The 23,146-nt window shown below is 41.8% G+C and overlaps 2 protein-coding genes across 3 annotated transcripts in view; both read right to left on the bottom strand.

Moving 5' to 3' along the window:
• The window catches only part of spdef (SAM pointed domain containing ets transcription factor), a 62,873-nt gene that overhangs the window by 20,362 nt on the left and 19,365 nt on the right, over positions 1 to 23,146 (bottom strand). The window lies entirely within an intron of this gene.
• Positions 9,686 to 23,119, bottom strand: ilrun (inflammation and lipid regulator with UBA-like and NBR1-like domains). The gene is made up of 5 exons (XM_085457463.1): positions 22,791 to 23,119; positions 20,288 to 20,442; positions 19,967 to 20,164; positions 14,462 to 14,766; positions 9,686 to 11,840 (listed from the first exon to the last, which is right to left on the bottom strand). Exons 1-5 carry the CDS (start codon positions 22,946 to 22,948, stop codon positions 11,814 to 11,816), a joined length of 843 nt encoding a protein of 280 aa, XP_085313589.1. The 5' UTR covers positions 22,949 to 23,119; the 3' UTR covers positions 9,686 to 11,813.

The raw sequence follows: 23,146 nt of genomic DNA, 5'->3' as shown, positions 1-23,146 counted from the left end.
ATGTAAAGTTGTTAATTTTCATTGTTTTACGTTAATATCATTTAAATTAAATTTGCTGGAATAGAGTGGAGTGCTGAAGCTTAGCTTCAAACATTTTCTCAGGTCGATTTCTCAGTCACCTTTTCTTATTATGTTATCAGATGTAAAGTTCCACTGAAAACTAACAGTACTCAGGTCATACATCATGCAAATGCAAATTGACAGGTTTTGCCGTCTTTGTTGTGAAAATGTTTAAATAATTACATTCTGATGAATTCCAAACTGAAAACAATTTTGTTTCTGTCAGCGTTAGAACTGTAATGACTATCACTGATGGAGACGAGAGCAGGATCACTTCCTGCTTCAGGGAAAAAAAATTTGCATTAGTATACATATATCCGTGTTTGAAGGCGAATTGTGCTAAGGGAATGTTTACTTAAAAGGACTTATTTTGACTTGTTTTTGTTTTGTTTTGTTTTTTAAGCAGAAACTGAGGGCGAAAAGAGGCATTCAGGAAGTTATAACTGTTTGCGGATCAGGACATATAACATAAAGTTTATGTATATAAGATGCCCAGGTGCTGTCTTCTTGTTAAACACACTCGCTGCTCTCTGGTTCTCTTCTGTCTCAGGCTTGGAATTTATTAGCTGTTCTTCATATGAGATTGAAGAGCCTTTCAGCCTGTTGCAGCAATGCTTTGAAATACTCTACCACTCCAGCTCTGTTTATAATGATTAATCCGAGTTTTCGTTTTACAGGCTTTGTGACAAGATGTCTGTGAAAAGCGCTTGTAATTAAACGTTACTTACATGATATTTACTTCCTTGGTGCTGAAATACTGTGTTTGGTTTTCACCAAACGTGATGCTGTGCATTATGGCCAAACATCTCCACTTTGGACTCATCTATCTAAACGACATTGTTCCAGAAATCTTGTGGTTAGTTCATGTGAAAAACAAAGATGTGTTGCTCTTTTTAGAGAGAAAAGGTCAAGTCTTCCAAACAAGCCGTGCTGGTTCAGTGTTTTTCTAATTGCATTGTCATGAACTTTAACTTTTAACATGCTTAATGACGCCTTAGTATTGCTAGGTCTTGTTTGTTTGTTTGTTTGTTTGTTTGTTTGTTTGTTTGTTTGTTTTTTAAATATATTGTATTTTCTCTGAGCATTGCTGTGTCTGACCTTTAGGAGAATTTTCTGGAACTTCCAGTTCGCCTTGTAATCAGAAGGTTGCCGGTTCGAGCCCCGGCTTGGACAGTCTCGGTCGTTGTGTCCTTGGGCAAGACACTTCACCCATTGCCTACTGGTGGTAGTCAGAGGGCCCGGTGCGCCAGTGTCCGGCAGCCTCGCCTCTGTCAGTGCGCCCCAGGGTGGCTGTGGTTGCAATGTAGCTGCCATCACCAGTGTGTGAATGTGTGTGTGAATGGGTGGATGACTGGATGTGTAAAGCGCTTTGGGGTCCTTAGGGACTAGTAAAGCGCTATATAAATACAGGCCATTTACCATTTCCACCCCTAAAGATTATCATCTAAACTGAACATTTTTCACAATTGAATAAATCTTTGTTATTCTGGAATGACAGACCAAATTGTTTAGGAATGGTCTTACGTTTGTAAGACTGTAAGACCATTAGTAAGTCCTGATTATTTGGCAGCAACAACTGTGTTAACACACACCTGAATGTCAGCAAAGCTGCAAATTTCTCCTGTTATAGAGGTGGTCTTCTGGATGTTCACAGTGGGATGCAAAAGTTTGGGAAACCTTGTTAATAGTCATTATTTTCCTGTATAAATCGTTGGTTGTTACAATAAAAAAAATGTCAGTTAAATATATCATATAGGAGACACACACAGTGAAATGAAGTTTGTTGGATTTACAGAAAGTGTCCAATAATTGTTTAAACAAAATCAGGCAGGTGGATAAATTTGGGCACCACAAAAAAAGAAATGAAATCAATTTGTAGTAGATCCGCTTTTTGCAGAAATTACAGCCTCTAAACGCCTCCTGTAGGTTCCAATGAGAGCCTGGATTGTGGTTGAAGGTATTTTGGACCATTTCTCTTTACAAAACATCTCTAGTTCATTCAGGTTTGATGGCTTCTGAGCATGGACAGCTCTCTTTAACTCACCTCACAGATTTTCAATTATATTCAGGTCTGGGGACTGAGATGGCTGTTCCAGAACGTTGTACTTGTTCCTCTGCATGAATGCCTTAGTGGATTTTGAGCAGTGTTTCGTGTCATTGTCTTGAAAGATCCAGCCCCGGCGCAGCTTCAGCTTTGTCACTGATTCCTGGACATTGGTCTCCAGAATCTGCTGATACTGAGTGGAATCCATGTGTCCCTCAACTTTGACAAGATTCCCAGTTCCTGCACTGGCCACACAGCCCCACAGCATGATGGAACCACCACCGTATTTTACTGTAAGTAGCAGGTGTTTTTCTTGGGATGCTGTGTTCTTTTTCCTCCATGCATAACGCCCCTTGTTATGCCCAAATAACTCAATTTTCGTTTCTTCAGTCCACAGCATCTTATTCCAGAATGAAGCTGACTTGTCCAAATGTGCTTTAGCAAACCTCAAGCGGCTCTGTTTGTGCTGGAGAAAAGGCTTCTCTGCATCACTCTCACATACAGCATCTCCTTGTGTAAAGTGCGCCGAATGGTTGAACGATGCACAGTGACTCCATATGCTGCAAGATGATGTTGTAGGTCTTTGGTGCTGGTCTGTGGGTTGACTGACTGTTCTCACCATTCGTCGCTTCTGTCTATCCGAGATTTTTATTCGAGCCTTAACTTGAACTGAGCCTGTGGTCTTCCATTTTCTCAATATGTTCTTAACTGTGGAAACAGACAGCTTAAATCTCTGAGACATCTTTCTGTATCCTTCCCCTAAACCATGATGGTGAACAATCTTTGTCCTCAGGTCATTTGAGAGTTGTTTTGAGACCCCCATGTTGCTACTCTTCAGAAAAAATGTAGGTCAGGTGTTACTGAGCTTACCAAGCCAATTTGAGTTCCAATAATTAGTTCTAAAGGTTTTTGAATCAATAAAATGATAACAGTGCCCAAATTTATGCACCTGCTTGATTTTGTTTAAACAATTATTGCACACCTTCTGTAAATCCAACAAACTTCATTTCACTTCTCAAATATCACTGTGTGTGTCTCCTATATGATATATTTAACTGACATTTTTTATTGTAACAACCAACGATTTATACAGGAAAATAATGACTATTAACAAGGTTGCCCAAACTTTTGCATCCCACTGTATGTAACACCTGGGTTTTACTTGCCTTCTTTAGTCCTATGGAATCAGTACTGGTTTGTCTAGGTTTTAACTCACTGCTGCTTCATTTTAGCTTAATTTTTGTTAAATAAATAAAGACAAGATCTAATGTGTTATGCGTTGTTGTTCATCTGAGGTTGTATTTTCCTTATTCTTGACAATTTTTATTCTGTCCTGACACCTTGTTAAAATAACTGACGTTACTCACTGTGCCCGTTTGTACACTGCTCAAAAAATAAAGGGAACACAAAAACAAGACATCCCAGATCTGAATTAATGAAATATTCTTATTAAATACTCTGGTCTTTACATACTTGAATGTACTGACAGCAAATCACACAACAATTATCAATGGAAATCAAATTTAGCAACCCACAGAGGTCTGGATTTGGAGTCACACTCAAAATTAAAGTGGAAAAAACACACTACATGTGCATCCAAATTTGATGTAATGTCCTTAAAACAAGTCAAAATGAGGCTCAGTAGTGTGTGTGGTCTCCACGTGCCTGTTTGACCTCCATAAAATGCCTGGGCATGCTCTTGATGAGATCGCAGATGGTCTCCTGAGGGATCTCCTCCCAGAAATGGACTAAAGCATCCGCCAACTCCTGGACAGTCTGTGGTGCAACGTGGAGTTGGTGGATGGAGCCAGACATGATGTCCCAGATGTGCCTAATTGGACTCAGGTCTGCAGGGTCAGGTCAGTCCATAGCATCAATGCCTTCGTCTTGCAGGAACTGCTGACACACTCCAGCCACATGAGATCTAGCATTGTCCTGGATTAGAAGGAACCCTGGGCCAACCACACAAACATATGAGCTGTGTCCAAATTCATGGGCTGCATCCTCCTGAGGACCCGGCCTTCGCGGTCTACGTGGGCCGGGTCCTCAGAAGGTCGGGTAGGCCGGAAGTAAACGGCTGGGGAAATTGGACGATCTAGCCTTCTGATTAGCGTCACCGCTGTCTCGGTGGAGTTTAATAAACTCGGCCGTCTGCTCCTTGCTATCTAAAATATAACAGGACACTGGCGTAAATTCTCGACCATCTCACACTTCTGTTTATTCAGTTTTCTGTTTGACGTATATTCAACTGTGTAAAAACCAAAGAAGAACCCACCCGGGGGATTAATAAAGTTTTATTTTATCTAATCTAATAACTTTAATCTCAGCCAAACCGATTTACTCACGAACAAATAAAACACTGAAAAAAAGACAAACAATAACATTTTTAGGTTGTCTAAGTGACTTATTTATTACATTTAACCTGAGTAGCAAAAGTCCGATGTGATCTGAAAATGATGTGCCGGGAGTTGGCCCGTTCTCGGCGGCTTCAGTAACCCTCGAGCTCTCGGCTAGCTATCGAGCTGGTGGGTAACAGACGTCTCCGAAAACGTCGAAGCACTTTTGCAAATATGCGATATCTTGATAAGCCGAGCAGATATTTGAAGTTTACACACCCACATTCTCGCCTGAAAATATGTTAAAAGTTTATTTTGTGACCCAGAAAGACTAGTAAGAGTAATTTTAAAACTTAGTTGCGGCCGCCATTGCCAGAAACTGGAGTTTGGCTGGGCCGCGCTATGAATTCTGGGATATGGTGGGCCACGAAGGACACACCCGACCCATCCTTCAAATTCGGGGAAAAGGAGGACGCATTTGTCGGCTGCATTTGGAGGAGTCTACAAATTTGGACAGCCTTCGGCGTGTTGCTGTGACGTAATCGGTCTACAAATGCGTCCTCAGGAGGATGCAGCCCATGAATTTGGACACAGCTATGGTCTCACAAGGGGTCTAAGGATCTTATCTCAGTACCTAATGGCAGTCAATCTACCTCTGGCGAGCACATGGAGGGCTGTGTGGCCCCCCCAGAGAAATGCCACTCCACACCATTACTGACCCACTGCCAAACCGGTCATGCTGGAGGATGTTGCAGGCAGCAGAACATTCTCCGCAGTGTCTCCAGACTCTGTCACATGTGCTCAGTGTGAACCTGTTTTCATGTGTGAAGAGCACTGGGCGCCAGTGGCAAAGCTGCCAATTTTGGTATTCTCTGGCAAATGCCAAACATCCTGCAGGGTGTTGGGACGTAAGCACAACCCCCACCTGTGGACATCGGGCCCTCATGCCACCCTAATGGATTCTGTTTCTGACCGTTTGAGCAGACACATACATATTTGTGGCCTGCTGGAGGTCATTTTGCAGGGCTCTGGCAGTACTCTTCCTGTTCTTCCTTGCACAAAGGTAGCAGTCCTACTGCTGGGTTGTTGCCCTCCTACGGCCTCCTTCACATCTCCTGATGTACCAACCTGTCTCCTGGTAGTGCCTCCATGCTCTGGAAACTACGCTGACAGACACAGGAAACGTTCTTGCCACAGCTCGCATTCATGTGCCATCCTGGATGAGCTGCACTACCTGAGCCATGTGTGTGGGTTGTAGTCTGTCTCAAGCTACCACTAGAGTGAAATCACCCCAGCATTCAAAAGTGACCAAAACATCAGCCAGAAAGCACAGGTACTGAAAAGTGGTCTGTGGTCACCAGTCCTTGATTGGGGATGTCTCGCTAATTGCCTATAATTTCCACCTGTTGTCTATTCCATTTGCACAACAGCATGTGAAACTGATTGTTAATCAGTGTTGCTTCCTAAGTGGACAGTTTGATTTCACAGAAGTGTGATTGACTTTGAGTTACATTGCGTTATTTAAGTGTTCCCTTTATTTTTTGAGCAGTGTATTTTGGCAGAGCATGTGCAATCAGTTTATCAGAGCTGAAAACAGGAGAAGTGACCCAACACAGAAAAGTTAGCACTGGAAAAATAAAACAATTATTTTAAAGAGATTTCAAATGTTCTCCTTCTCATAAAGTGTCCTTTGTTATAAAGTCCATCTTATAAAAATGCTGATTTCAGTACAGTGTCTGAGACACAACGCCTGGTTTCTCATGTATTTAAAAATTATATGTTTAAATCTGCAGCTGCAGGATAATAAGAGGCTACATGACATTTTTCAAGTGAGCAAATTTTCTTGTAAGGCAGTACTATTTAACTTCAGGAAATGCTTTCCCACTATTTACTTTTCGTAGTTCCCGATGCTCAAGACTTACCATCATTTAAAGTTGCCTGTCATTTATAACGCCTGCAGTGCTCCCCACCCACACAAATAAAATCCATAATCTAATCACATTGATAGCTCCAAAGGCAGCAAATTCCCCATTAACCAGATGGTGTTTGAAAACATATGGCAGCTTCCTGTCCCTAACGCTGACTCTCTCTCTCTCTCTTTTTATTGTACTAAAAATGCAAGAGTTGTACTTTAAACCTTTATTTTACATTAAATGGCTGACTTTGAGGACTCTCGTCACATGTCACATGTCACTGACAAGAGATCCCCAGGAAAAACTGCAGCAAGCTATTCTTCTTTAAACATTTTATATAAATTTGAGTTGTAAACATACCGTCCTAAACATAAATATGACAAATTAAAACATTATCTATAAACACAGACATTTTTTCAACATTAACTTAAAACCAAGTCAGTAAAATGTATTCCATTTTAATTACTTTAATATTAAAGTAAAGTTTTCAAGACAAAAACATTATCTGTCACATCTGACTTTCATTCTTTCACTAAAACAGTTGAAGCCTCACATTAAAGACCTCATTAACCTAATAGAAATGACAGAAAAAAGGAAAATAGAAAAACAGTGACTCAAGCGCAATGAGAGATGATAGACATGATGGGATGTTTGCTGAATTAACGCTGCAAAAGTCAATATTTGTCCTCAGTCACCCTGGCACACAAGACACATTCAAACAATTGCCTCAGTGCTGGCTTGCCTGAATGCACATGGACATCTCGCCTTCCCACACATAAACACACACACCTTGATATACTGCCAAAATAATAGATACAGACATAGACATATCACACCTTATCAACATATCTTATCACCATAAGACTAGCTGCTGTCATATGAGGCTTTCGTGCAAAAAGACTTACTGCTTCATCAGTAGTCATGTGCTGCTAGCTGATGAACGGCAAGTGTGAGCAAGACCTGCAAGACTTCTATTAAAAAAAGCAATGTTGGCAATTCACATGTCTTAAGCATTCACATATATGATAACACAATGTCACATTCACAGCAAATTTATCCCAAGATCAGACCGTGCGCATTTAGAGAAAATGCAAAAAGATCCAAGAGCTGCATGCAGACTCCAGTTATGTTAACTGTTAGAGTTCATGACAGTACAACGAGAAAAAACCCCTGAACAATTATGGCTTGTTTGGAAGTTTTGCCTTCTCTCTAAAAATAACACGGCAGCACAGGTCAAAATTAAAAAAAAAAAAAAAAAACAATGAAAAAAATAGAACACCTAATAACTGCCAATACATGCACACCATCTATCTTGAAGATAGGTGTGGCCCCAAAATACACTGGCATCAAAGCCTGACAGCTCAACCACGATGACTGACAGATGTGCTGACATTGGCAGCTGTAGGTGCTGGCGCATCCCTGGTGCTAATTAGAATCACTGATCTGCACCTGTTTACCATGTGCATGCTAATGGTGCCTTTTATAGAACTTTTAATGAAACACAATGTGGCTCTGTGTGTGACACAGATCATCCAAGAGGCTTTGGTTTTGTGGTTGAAATTTTATTACTATTTAATAATTTGCTTGGCATTAATTAAAGAACGCGTGTCTATGTGTTGTACTTTTTGTGTTAATGGATGCAGCTTGCTACCTTAAAACTCCACACGTTCATCCAAGTACAGTAAGCTGTGGCTAAAACTCATTTTGAAGATCTGAAGTGGGACTTTGCGTGATGTTACTGTGGCTACACAATGCATCTTTTGTGCTGTCGATGGATGTGAAACTGTAGCTCAACGATTACATGATACTGTTTGTGTTGGGTGTAGCTTAAGGTTAAAGCGGCAGCTGGAGTATAGAGTGATTTTATGCAAAGATGGCATTTACTTTGACCCCATGAAAAAAACAAACACTGAAGTCATTGTTTCAGTGTTAATTTAATCATACAAATGCTTAATTATAGTTACAGGAGGAAAAAAAACAAAACTTAATTTTGACAATTTCTCTTCAGATAAATGTGCTATCTTAGGACTATGTAAACTTTCATCTCATCCACTCACTCTGCCACCCATCTCAAGTCCAAACATAGTCACAAACTAAAACTAAAGAATGGATCCAGCAGTATTTTCTCACCATTTTTCTCTTCCTCACACACACAAGCAAGCCAACAAGAAGGAAGCTCACGCATGCACGCACACATGCACGCACACATGCACGCACACACGAAAAGAAGGAAAAGACAGACGTGAATAATCGAAGCAGTGCAGAACAGTGTATACTGTTTGGGAGGAGGACTGTCAGATGACTCAATACAAACAGAGAAGAGCTGCAACACAGAATGCTGGTGAATTTTAAAGATAAACATACATTATAATAGAAGAAACAATCCCCTTGATAATTAACCATCAAAAGTTGTTTAAAGGACTTTAAAATCAAAATATTAAAAGTTTCTAATAATCCTGTTTGAACACTTCCTTATAAAAACTGTAACACTATAATGGCGTTCTATGGACCACCCATTTTATTTTTAGGCCAAAAAGATACACAGAAAAAAAACCAAACAAACAAACAAAAAAAAAACAAAACATGGACATAATGAAGGCAGCAAAGCTGAAGTAGAAATTCAGGTGTAACAGCAGACAAACTCATTCATGTGATCAGAAGAGAAAAACAAACAAACCCAAAAAACATACAATAACCTTCACAGTCAACATCAGACACTGGTGTAGGAATGAAACTAGTGTTTAACATTGAAACCTTTCATTTCAGGATATATAAAAACAAAAACCTGAAGCTGTGAGGAATACACAAATCAATATTTTGAGGAGGGGGGAATGCTGGTGTCACGATCCACAATAAGCCAAAGAAAACCTTAACTGACCCTCAGTGCTAACAATGCTGATAACAAACATCTACATTCTTCAGACAATCTGCTAGGCTCACACTACAACTCATCACCTTTCCCCCCTCAATTCAGTATACTCAGCACTCATGACAAGTCTGGTGTAGTTTGGTCTTCTGATTTTTAGCACCACCTGCTGGCTATGAATGGGAATTATTAAATCTGCAGCACAGACAAAAAGACAAAATAAATAACATCTGGGACATTTTTGATGCGTGAATTTTTGGTGCAGAATCACTCAAAAATACTTCTGAGGTACACACTTATTAAAGCTCTCTCAGTAATGATGTGCATGTGTCAAGTCATCCTTTCCCCAAGTAGTATACACCATTTATGTCAGTTCAATCCAAAGAGAAACCATTAACATTTACACGCACACACGCACCAGGCAGGCACATACATAGACATGGACTCAGTCATTCATCACGCAAAATAGATTTAGATGGCTTTATCAACCTTTCCTCACAACTCACATATTCAAGCTTACTCACATCCATTTGCGCTTCAGCCTCCATTAAAAGCGAAACCCACCCTAAACAAAACAAAACAAAAATAATAATAATAAAATAAACTCCACCCTTGTCCCATGCAGTTTCAATTATGCACCTGCAGACTATGCAGCGGATGATGCCACCCGTTAGTGTCTGGTCTCTCTGGATTTTGTCTTTGGAAGAAACTGGGTTCCTACACAAGAATGACAAATATTTATATGCAGAAGGGCAGGAAGTCTTAGCTTTTAATAGTCTATGTAAACTTGGATAATAAGACTTGTTTCTTTAGATATTTTGTCAGACGACACAAGTCAAATGCATGTTGTCTGACTTGAATTGAATGGCATCCTGGATTCACAAAGTCCAACCCTGCTTAGTTTGAAGTTAACTGCAGTAACGAGAGAAAACGGCTTCTGTTGGAAGCATCCAAGCCATCTTACAGTGCAAATCTGTATGACAGCAGAACATAAAATCTCCAAATTATCAAGGATGAGTGCTAAACTCAAATCAAGGACTGCAAAGAAAAGGGGGAAAAAAAGTGACTGAATGTGGAGCAATCAGTCTAACAAGCCAAGTCGTAGCAGGGGGGAAAGTGTGTTGCTGCAATGCAGTAACTGCTGGAGTCATATTGGAGTTTTGAGAATTTCAAGTTTCCAGCTTGTGAATTTCTTAAAATTTGAATTACAAATGGAAATGTGTGATTTTTCTGGAGCTTTAACCAAACAAATGCGGACGACTCACTTTAGCCAAAGTCAGATATTCAATGTTGCCAAAGCCAAAATTAAAGTGCCCCTATTGTGCTTTCTCCTTCCCTCCAGTGTGTTACATATCTTCTGCGCATGGAAATAGTTTGCAGAGTTAAAAAGGCCAAACTGAATTATTCCAACTCCAAAAAAAAAGCTGTCCTCATTTACACATTTCACACATGTAATAGTGACACAAACACAGCACAGTACAGGACTAATCAGCCATTTTCACAAGGCTAAAAATCCTTGTGTTTTAACAGTAACGATCAACATTATCATAGCTAGCAGACAACAGCTGTGCTGATGAGTCAAAGTAAAAGGCAGAAGCGATACAATGTATTTCTAACAGTTTTAAAAACCTTTTGTTAGCAGTCAACAGCTTTCAGACGGTTTCCTCACTTGTCATGAGAGGGGCCTCAAAAAGCTGTGAGCGTGCCAAAAATGTGAACATTATTTTGAACACTGAAATCATGTAAAACAATTCAGGCTGTAAATGAGCATAACAGGGGCACTTTAGACATAGTGTTACATTTTAAACATGGCATCACCATATCCATTACGACCAGTTGTCTGGTGATGCAAAATTGGTTGATGATGGGAAAGATTCCCATCTCTCTCATACATGAATGCAACTTTGAGGCTTACATTTTTGTACGCACTTAAGTGATGATTTTCCAGAGCTGGCAAAGACCTGTGCATGTTTTCTTTCTTTCCTTTCTTATGTGTAGTTTTCTGCTTCTGTGTTTTACCTAAAGGAGTTTGAAACTTCTGCACATTTAGATTTTTTACATTTTTTTGAGGGGGATGGTGAATAAAAGATAACACCTTTTTTGAAATACTGTGTAAAACCTCAACATGAATGACCACTAGAATTTCCTGTACTACTCTAACATATTTAAAAAAATAAATAAAAAAATTTCTAGACCTGGGTAGGAACCCAAAAGAGAGAAAGCATTCAACTGCCCACGGGAATACCAAACTGTTTAGGGTGACTTTCACTTTAATTAGGCACGTTTTTACCACGTAAATAAAAAATAGTCAGGTGTATCTATTCGTAAAGGTTTATAGCACTCTTAAATGAAGCATTCACACATGCGAGTCCAGGTGTTGATGTCAGGTGGGATGTTTCACGGCAGCTGATGTAATCCATCACCTCACTGTCCTCTGTGTTTCTGTGGAAAGGGTCACGGGTTGTTTTTGGAAGAGGGTTGTCATGAGTCAATATAAAACAACTGTTCCTCTCCCCCTCCAACTCCTCTGTGTTTAAGGACTCCCAGGGTGCTAAGCTCTTCATTCACCGTGGGGGAGAGGGGTCTTTGTCATTCTAGCTCTGTCCAAATGGGTAGGGTCCCTGTGGGGGAAGACAAAAAAAAAAAATGAGAGAAAGCCTTTTGGTTTAGTTTCTATTACAACACAAAGGGGAAAGAAAAGCATAAGCTCCACCATGTCTGTGTTTATCTTCAGTTTCAGGGCGGTAATAAAAGGTGACAAAACCAAACCGCCCAGGCAGTCTTCTTTCGAATTAATGCATCGCTTAAAAAGCCACAAAAGATTCACACAGCTAGTTGACTCTAATTATTCCAGTGTAACAAACCCTGAAAAGGTTGAGAGGTCAAACTGTGAACAAAGCTTTGCCTATGAAAAGTACTGGACCACACCTCTTAACCTTTGAATTCTGATATTTGCATTTCTACAGGTGTATAAGATGATGGACGTAGCCATGCAGTGTGCCTTTACAAGCATATATAAAATAATGGGTTGTTCTAAAGAGCTTACTAAATTTGAGTGTGGTACTGTAACAGGATGCCACCACTGCAACAAGTCGGCTCATGCAAATTTCTTCCCTCCTAGAGAGTCCACGATCGGCTTTAAGTGGAAAGTGGAAGCATTGCGGAACCACAGCGCTTCAGCCATGTGCATAAAAGTCGCCAGCTCTCTGCTGACCCAGAAAGTGCAGACGCCAAAACCTCCACTGGCATAAACATCAGCATAATAACTGCATGCATGGAGCTCCGTGGCATGGGCGATCAGCTCCTCCAGGTGTAATGTGTAGGTGGTTCAGTCCATACAGTGTTTGAGGAGAGAATACCATAGAACAAAAAGGTCTCATCTAAAAGATTTAACTGTAATTTTTTCTTCAACAAAGACCACTGAGGGAGTTTAACAACGCTGTAACATAGAGGTTTACACGTGTCACAAATAATTACCTGTCAGCCAAACTGTAGCAACAATCCATATCATCTCTGATTTTAACAGGCTGTTTAGCCACACTAGAATTGCAATTACAGTAATTAAGAATAAAAGTAAAAACTTAACAAGAAATGAGGAGCTCGCTTTGCTTTTCTCTGATACTTACCACCAACACTGCAAGAAAATACAAAACCTGGCCAAAACTAAAACTCTATAGCATTCCCAGTTGAAAAAGTGGGGCTTTTCATTCCTTTGGAATGTTCAGGCCTTCCACTGTAATTAAAAAATATATATTTAAGTGAGGTTTATTTACTCAAACTTACAAAAGAAAAGGGAAAGCGGTTTTGGCTTTGACCATTTGCAGACCAACCGCTGATTTGAATGTAGCTACCGCCAAAACACACACACACACACACACACACACACACACACACACACACACACACACACACACACACACACACACACACACACACACACACACACAAAAACCCTACTTTGTCTGTAAAATTAGAACATTTTTTTTTTAATATTCAAACTTTGTTCTGCATCATCAGACGATTGCGCAATATGCTTCGCCAAACTGTACCGTAAGACTAAAATGGATTAAGTCACAGAAACTCTTTTCTGTTTTAAGTAATCCATCTCAAGTTACAACTAATTAGAATAAAGTTTTAAACCCTGAGGCTCGTCTAACTGTCCACAACCTGATATGCCGACAGCTGCAGAGCAGACTGCCAAGAAGACGGTTAGTGTCTAACCACAATCCCCCGAGTAAAGATATCTAATCATCTAATTACTCACGTGAACTTTCCTTTGGCAACATTTTACTCAGTGCGAAGTATATGTAGGTGAATTGAATATATTAAATTTGTGTTAAAATGTGTGCAAATATGTGTAGTCCCAAGAGGAAGAAAATGATAAATGCAATTATCACATTCATGCCCATAAAAAGAGAGAGAGGAAAAAAAGACATCTGATACTTGGGACCAGCTTCACAGGTTAAGTGGAACTAAACTAAACACTGATAATGTAATAGAATTTAATTTTACAGAGAAATAATGATCATTATCGCTTCTTCTTTTTTTTGTATAAAGAAAAAAAATCCACGTAGCATTGCTGAAAGAAGGTTTCAGTCTCACAATTCAGCACTGATATGATTTCCACATCTCCTTCTTGGTGGGACAGCGTCAGAGCTGAAAGCAGCACGTAAAGGTTACTTAGTGCTTTGTTTAAATGGATCAAGTTTAAGAGCTCTAATGTGCAGCTGTCACGTTATAAATAAACAGCGACATGGAGGGTACACGAGTGGTAAAATAAATAACTTACAAATTCCAGAGATTAATCTTTTTCTTGCCAGTACTGCTCTCTTATTTGCAACGCCAGTGTTGCATTTTTCCATTATATTCTTTGTTATAATCTCTAGTGAACACAGGCAGAATCCAAACATGTGTTAACAAAGAAAGCTGATAACTGCCACTGTGATACCTGTCAGGGGTTTGAGGTTTATGTGAAACACACAGATGCAAAGACATCCTGGCAATGTCGAACACTTCGTAAGCTACACCCTATAGAGCCATAGAACTGCATAAAGCTCAATATTTAAACATTTTGTACAAGTCAAAACAACTGCTCATCTGCTGCCCATCACCTGTAGAACAGAGAATATAGTTTTTACAAAAACTTGCATATGGTACTTAAAAGTATAAAGGAGTGAATGTAGTGATGTAGGCTTAAAGGTGAGAGCAGATCTGTGATGAGTTCATTTTTACATATACATACCTGTCCATAAGTTACCACAGAAAGATTAGTTTGGAGACCATTTGACGCCCTATTTACAGCATTATGAGACAGTCCATTCTGATCTTGCTGGATTGGCTCTTGCGTGCGTTCCCAGGCTCCACCTGGATCTCTGAAACTGTTGTCAGTGGCATCATGCTTGTTCTTCTGTGGTGAGGCAAAAGGGTTGAAGTCTCCCTGCACATTGCGCTGGGGCTGAGTGTTGAATTCTGTCTCGAAGGAAGATAGCTGCTGGGTCACTCCAAGAAGACCTCCAACTTCTACACTAAGAATCACCCATATTACATCTGTGGAGATAACAAACAAGCACAAAAGTGACCTGACTGTGTAAGACTCAAATGTTTTGCCAGTTTGACAACTTTCTTAGTGTTAAATTGCCATTAAGAGAATATGTAGAATCACAATTGCTTTTATTACCAAGCTTGTACACAAACAGGAATTTGTTGCTGTATGTTGGTGCCAAAAAAACAAAAAAAAGAGTATGCAGCTAGTAAGGTTTTTAACGGGTAACTTTTCTGCTCTTTTCCAACTGTTTATATGGATTTATATGTACTCTTTTGGAGCATTTTTGCATGCTTTACAGCTGGTGAAACACTGGTTTTTGGAGGTTATCCCCTAAAGCATGCACTGCATTGCTGTTTTGAAGCTTTTAGAAAATAATTACTGAAACTATTATCTTCCACTTTGTATTGTGACCTCTTCCAACACTAACACTGTTACCAGCAATGTAACTAATGGTGCTGACATAATTGCATAATTTCCTTAGGGATTAATAAAGTTTTCTGATTCTGATAACAACAACAAGGGAGAGGTAGATGTAAGCACAGGAGTGCATGATGAGGAAGGAGATAAGAGACTGCTGTGAACAGGTTTCACAGGCTAAGGTGTGAATATCTACAGCTGAGGGTGATGTTGATTCTCTGCTGGGCATTTGTGGAGCTCCCCAGGTGACCTTCTGTCAGAAACATGCAGATTTCACTCCCTTCCCCCTTCACTTTAAACCAGCTTTCTTCTGATTGTCTGTCCCTCTAAAATAAAAGACTGAGATAGCGGGTGGGACCTCTGTGCTCACAGCCAGAGCTACATGCTTGAGACAACAATATGAAGTAGGTTTGTTACAAGTCTCAAATGAAGGCTTAAACCACGGGCATCCTCAACATTGTCTGGTGTCTGGTTAAAGCCTGACAGTCTGATGAAATTTTGTTGTTAGTCTTATTTTATGAGAAACTGAAGTATGCGCCAACCAGCGTGCAGCCTGTTACAGTCGCTCCTGCTTTTCTCTTAGTTTAGCTCTTTTTTCTTACGTATTCTTTTTTTTTTCTGACTTGTATTTTCATCCGTTTATTATCTTTTACTCAATCATGTGGATTGAGAGAGTTTTTGTTCTTCTGGTGGCCGTGGAACTGTTACTTTTATCAAGGAACGGGACCGCGGCACATCTCTTACACTCACGGACTGTTTACTCCAGAGATCAGCTGATCGCCCTGATGCCGGCCGGCTCGCTGGCCAGGCCCGCAGAAGTACCAGCTGAAATTTGGAGGAAAACACATCGGGGATGCAGAGGTCAAGGACAGAAGAGAAGAAAGAAGGAGACGGTGAGACAGCGGAGGCTCGAAGCGAGGAGGAGGTATAAACCATGTCTGCAGTCTATCATGATGGGAAATGTGCGATCGTTGGCAAATAAAATCGACGAGCTCTCAGCACTGGTACGGAGTCAGAGGGAATACCGAGAGTGTAGCCTGATGTGTTTCACCGAATCATGGATGCACCAGGACATTCCCGATGAGAATGCTTCCGTGGAAGGCTTCCACACTGTTTGGGCGGACAGGGACAGCATCGCTAGCGGTAAGCGGAAAGGAGGTGGGCTTGCTGTTTTAGTTAACAACCGGTGGTGTAACCCTGCCAACATAACAATCAAAGAAAGGACTTGTTGCCCGGACACTGAACTGTGTGCTGTTGGACTCAGGCCGTATTATTTACCCAGGGAATTCTCTCACGTCATCTTGGTGGCTGTCTATGTTCCCCCCTCTGCTAACCCCACAGCTGCATGTGACACTATCCACTCTGCCATAGCTCGGCTACAGACTCAGCACCCGAGTGCCTTTATTGTGATCTCGGGTGACTTCAACCATGTATCACTGGACAATACACTACCAACATTCAAACAATATGTGGACTGTCCCACCAGGGGAGAGAAAATCTTAGACTTACTGTATGCTAACGTCAAGGATGCATACAGCTCCTCCTCCCTCCCCCCACTTGGTAGGTCAGATCATAACCTGATTCACCTCACCCCCCGCTATGTGCCAATTGTGAGGAGGGAACCTGTGACCACCAGGACTGTTAGGAGGTGGTCAGAGGAGGCAATAGCGGAACTACAGGGCTGTTTCGAGGTGACCAACTGGGAAACACTCTGTGAGCCTCACGCCGAGGACATCAATGGGCTTACTGAGTGTATCACAGACTACATAACTTTCTGCACCGACTCCATTGTTCCAGCTCAGACTGTTCATTGTTACCCAAATAACAAGCCGTGGGTGACTAAGGACATCAAAGCCCTCCTCAACAACAAGAAGAGGGCTTTCAGAGGGGGCAATAAAGAGGAGGTGAGGAAGGTCCAGGTGTTACTAAAGGACAAGATCAGAGAGGCTAAGGACAATTACAGGAGGAAGCTGGAGTGGAAACTCCAGCAGAACAGCATGAGTGAGGTGTGGAGGGGCATGAAGACCATCACTGGATTCAGGCCAACCAACAGCAGGGGAGCTGAGGGAGGTGAGAATAGAGCCGACGAGTTGAATCTGTTTTTCAATAGATTCGACACCACAGTGTCTGCTCCGACCCCCACAACCTCACCTGCAGTCAGCCTGGAATCCAGAGCCACACCACTGTGCCAGCCTCTCTCTTCACATGTTGCCTCCTGTGAGATTCCTGACACCCCTCCCCCACCCATCACCTTCACTCAATACCAGGTTGAGATGCAAATGAGGAGACTTCACTCAGGCAAGTCTGCTGGACCAGACGGAGTGAGTCCCCTTGTCCTCAAGACCTGTGCCCCCCAGCTGTGTGGAGTCTTTCATAAACTGTTTATGCTGAGTCTGAGTCTGCAGAGGGTCCCAGTGATGTGGAAGACATCATGCCTCGTCCCTGTACCAAAGACGCCACGTCCCAGTGGCCCCCAGGATTACAGGCCCGTGGCACTGACCTCCCACATCATGAAGACCCTGGAAAGGCTCATCCTGGACCAGCTGCGACCCATAGTAAGACCACATCTGGATCCCCTTCAGTTCGCTTATCAGCCTCGTCTCGGAACTGAGGACGCCATCATCTACCTGCTCAATCGTGTCTACACCCATCTGGACCAGCCGGCGAGCACTGTGAGGGTCATGTTTTTTGACTTTTCTAGTGCTTTCAATACCATCAGGCCGACCCTCCTGGGTGATAAGTTAGCAGCGATGCAGGTGGATGCTTCTCTGGTGTCCTGGATTGTTGATTACCTGACAGGAAGACCACAATATGTACGTCTCCCACAGTGTGTGTCTGACAAGGTGATTAGCAACACAGGGGCACCACAGGGGACTGTCCTCTCCCCCTTCCTCTTCACCCTCTACACCACAGACTTCAGCCACTGCACAGAGACCTGCCATCTTCAGTTTTCTGATGACTCTGCGGTGGTTGGATGCATCAGCAGGGATGATGAGACAGAGTACCGGGCTGTGGTCGACTCCTTTGTCACGTGGTGTGAGCAGAATCATCTGCATCTCAATGTGGCAAAGACCAAGGAACTGATCGTGGACTTCAGGAAGACCAGGAAACACTTGACCCCTGTTTCAATCCAGGGGGTCAGTGTTGACATTGTGGAGGACTATAAATACCTTGGAGTTCACATTGACAATAAACTGGACTGGGCTAAAAACACCACAGCACTTTACAGGAAGGGCCAGAGTCGTCTCTATTTTTTGAGGCGACTGAGGTCCTTCTACATCTGCCAGAAAATGCTGAGGATTTTCTATGAGTCAGTTGTGGCCAGTGCGATCCTCTATGCTGTTGCATGCTGGGGGAGCAGGCTGAGGGTCGCAGATGCCAACAGACTTAATAAACTAATCCGTAAGGCCAGTAATGTCGTGGGGATGGAGCTGGACTCCCTCAAGGTGGTGTCGGAGAGGCGGATGCTGTCCAAGATAAAGACAATGTTGGATAACACCTCCCACCCACTCCATGACATGCTGGTCAGTCACAGGAGCACGTTCAGTGAGAGACTGAGATTACCGAAAAGCACCACTGAACGACACAGGAAATCTTTCCTGCCTGTGGCTCCCTGTACAACGCATCCACTTAACACACTGGTTACTGCTACAACTACACATGTTTCTTTTCCAGCTATTTATTTATGAGTGACTTATGTATGTATATATATATGTATATATTGTACTATTCTTAGTTAGCGTATTGTCTGTCTTGTCTTACTGTTGGTTTATGTTGGTTTATAATGGAGCACTGTAACAAAAAAATAATTTCCCCCAAGGATCAATAAAGTATTCTGATTCTGATTACAGACTAAGGCAGTTCAATTATGGCAAAAGTCATAATCATGGGGGGTGAGGAACAGTGTTAGGCCTTGACCAGGGGGCAATTTTTTGTCTCCGGTAGCTATTGGTTCCTGCCAACCTGCCTCCGCTGTGGGAAGTCTGCCGGCACAGATGGAGGCCAAGAGGGCACAGAGTGACAGTGAGCTCAAGTGGCTCAGAGACCTGCAAAGCAGTCACAGAGGCGAGAAAAAAACCAAAGCCGACAGCAAATTGTCGCACACTGTTGAAAGTGGGCTGAGTGAAAGACCGTCGGATCTGCAGAAACAGGGAGCCACACACAACTGATAATCCTGCAGTTTTTGACTACAAAAACTTGAGTCTTACTTCCTCTAGATCAGGGCTGCCCAATCCCAGTCCTCGAGAGCTACTATCCTGCAGCTTTTAGATGCATCCCTACTCCAACACAGCTGAATCAAATGGTTTGATTACCTCTTCAGCATGCCATCGTGTTTGGCAAAGGCCTGATAACAAGCCATTCATTTGATTCGGGTGTGTGGGAACAAGGATGCATCTAAAAGCTGCAGGACGGTAGCTCTCGAGGACCAGGATTGGGCACCCCTGCTCTAGATTGATGTCTCTTAATGAGCTTTTCTGAAGCTGCAGTAAAAAGCGACTGACTTTAAGTTATTAGGATGAGCAAAGAACACAGCTATGAAGAAAAGGGGAGCCTAATGTATTACAGAGTACCTAAACAAGACCTTTGTTCTGAACATGAAAGCAAAATACTAACAGTTGTATTATAATGTTGTTTTTAATCATCACGGGAACCGAAAATTGTAAATGAGATATAAATCTGATTAATTATCTTGGCTTAGTATGAACTGAAATTATTATTTACTATTATTAGTCATAGGTCTCATAAATGTACTTGATAGTTAATCAAAGTAGTAGTGGTTCTTACCTCCATAAAATAATCCAGTGGCAGTACACATCCTCCACTGGCCCTGGTACATGCCAGGAGTTGTGGGACTTCGCATCTGCACACTCACATCTGATATTTCCTGGGGATCTAGCGACTTCACAATAACTGTGTTTACATGCCCAAACTGATCGCCTCCAATGTACTTGAGACAAACGCCCGGTGGCCATGACTCTGCACCTACAAGACACCAAGAAGAATTCATTCAAAATACATCTCAACAAAATCCATGAACACGTTACAGATTTATAAAGACTATCTACATGTATACAATGTGAAGGTGTAAATGTAAAGCCCATATACCTGTGTTTTGTATCCTCCAGGTCTTAGTGAACAGCGTATCTGGAGGGACAGACTCTCCTTCCCCAATTGTCACATCCTCAACAAAGGACATAGATGGGGTGTTGACATTGGGACTTTCAAAGTCATAATATGCACCAATAGCAGCCTGCAGATTCCTGTTCCAATGCAAAAGAAGCGAGCATAGAGTTAATACACATCAGCAATACCTATCGATCCTGGTTATTAAACTTGAAATCATAGTGCTGAAGTATAAAGTAAAATCTGTCCAAGTGTTTTTGTTTGTCTTTGCAAAGCCTGCCCTACTTTTACAATTAGCATTATTTGTAACATATTTGCCAGATCAGCTTGTCCTCATAACATATTTGACTACTTCAACATGCACCTCCTGAGTACAGTACTGTTAAAAAGTATCTGCCTTTTCTGATTTCTTACATTTTGGATATTACACTTACATGTTTTCAGATCAAACAAATTTTAATTAGTCAAAAAGAACAAATACATTTTAAATGATGATTTCATGTATTAAGGGGGGGGGGGGCTATCCAAACTAAAATTCCTCCAAGAACATCATCTAAGGAACTGCAGGCCACACTTGGCTCACGTAATGTCAGAGTGTATGACTCAACAAAAAACAGAGACTGGGCAAAAACACTTCTGACCAAAAATGGATTCTTATATGGCACTTTTCTACTCTTCCACAGCACAAAGCGTTTTGTATAACATGCCTCATTCACACACTCCTATTCATTTTTCTATGCTTAAGTGCTTTCTATCTAAATTTTACACACATTCATACTCTGATGCATCCATTCTAGTATGCATAGTTAGTATCTTGCCCACAGATATCTGGCATGCAGACTGGAGCTGCCAGGGACCAAACCACCAACTTTCCAATTATTAGATGACCTGCTCTACCTACTGAGCTACCAAAAAAATCCCCACAAAGGCTTGCCAAATGCACCTGATGATCCCCAAAACAGAAAATATTCAGTGGAATGATGAGACTGGTTCAGTTTTTTGGAAAGTTTATATCTGGCATAAACTAACACAATATTTGATAAGAAATAACATCACACCAATAGTCAATCATGGTGGTGGTAGTATAATGGCCTTGGGCTGCTTTGCTGCTTTAGGAGCTGGACGACTTGCCATTATTGATGGAATCGTGAATTCCAATCTATACTAGAAAAACCTGAAGCCATCGGTTTTTTGTCCTGAAGCAGAAGCACACCCAGGTTATGCAGCAGGACAACAACAAAATATCAGAAAGATCAAAATAAATAAGATAAAAAGAAAACAAATGTTTTGGAGTGGCTTAGTTAAAGTCTGAATTTAAATCTGATTAAGATGCTTTGGCATAACCTTAAACAGGCTGCTCATGATCGAAAAGCCTCTAATGTGGCTGAATTAAAGAGTGGGCCATAATTCCTCCACAGCTGTGTAAAAGACTCATTGCCAGTTACTGCAGACTCTTAATTGTAGTTCTTACTGCCAAGGGTGGCAAAACTAGTTATTAGGTTTGTCTCAGATAGGTTTGGATAACTTTTCCCCCCTTAATTAAATTGTCATATAAAAACTGTATTTTGTATTAACTCTGATTAACTTTGTCTACTCACATTTTTTGCTGATCTGAAGCATGTAAGTGTGAAAAATACACAACAAAAAGAAGTAAAAACAAAGTTGTACAGTCCTACATAGTCATCTTAGTGGCACTTCTCTTAGTTTAGCTTTGCCAGTAAGAGAGAAATAAGGCTGCCTGGTTTAGTGGTTTGCTACCTCTGAGCCATTGCTCATATACTAGCCATAAATTCATGTTTACTTAGAACTTCTAAATCTTGGATTCAGGGGACAGATTCAAACAACTGCCGCGCAATGATGCCTTCTTTCCATTATGACCTCCTAAGCTCCATTCCCCTATACAGAAGCTATGTGAAATCAAGTTTTATCTTTCAAAATTGATCCAATAAAGGGCATCAATCGCTGACAAACTAAAGAACGTGAGCATAGCTGGCCAGGAGCACAAAGGCGTTGTGATCAAGACCACTTGTTGTCGGCCGCTGATAGATCACGACTGGTTACGTCATCAGAATAACGTGAAGTGAGCGACGCTGCCTTGAGTTTTGGCTTCCCGATGAGCACGGTTTAACTGGCTCTGTGCGCTGTTATGTAACATGGCTGACGATCCGGGAGGGAGAGTTCCCTGTGCTTAAATTAGCCTGCTAGCTATTTGGTTCCTCGGTGACTTCACCTTACTGTTTCCTCTGCGGTCACGGCAAACTTTACCGTTTCACTTCCGTTTGCCAGTGATGATAGCTTGGAGTTAACAGTCATCCCATAGAATGGGAATGGTGATATGATTACCTTCAGGGTTCAACATCACCTCCATAGCGCTCTATTTTGAACATTTTTTTTTATCTATGTAGGCTAACAAGCTAATTATAAAGCTAGGTTAGCGTCATACTCCTGTCCTCCCCACAGCGGGCCCTCCAATCCCCGCACTCACCAGTTGGTCATGTCCAGGAAGAAGGCGCAGCCGGCAGGGTTGAGCTGAAAGCCCAGCAGCCTCTGGAACTCCGAAATAAGGACGTCCTTGTCCGTGGTGCCCATGCAGCTGAACTTCTGCATGAGCTCCGCGTCCACGTCCATGTCCGTGCCCTCCATGGGTGCCAGGTGTCCCGTGGCGGAGACGGGGGTGGTACGGGGGTCCTCTCTCAATTGAGTCCGAGGCCTTGTTCAGCCATAACAACCAGTTCAACAACAACAACCGTTAATGCGCATGGCACAACTAGGGGGACGATGTTTGACGTTGCAACAGCGCGCTCGTCGCCCTCCGCCAATCACTTGGTGGGCGTCGACGTC

This window comes from Copadichromis virginalis, linkage group LG5 (assembly GCF_057382275.1).
Source record: "Copadichromis virginalis isolate Kocher_CV1m ecotype Utaka linkage group LG5, C_Virginalis_male_GT1.1, whole genome shotgun sequence".
Taxonomy (NCBI): domain Eukaryota; kingdom Metazoa; phylum Chordata; class Actinopteri; order Cichliformes; family Cichlidae; genus Copadichromis; species Copadichromis virginalis.
This window is presented reverse-complemented; position numbering and strand designations above follow the sequence as displayed.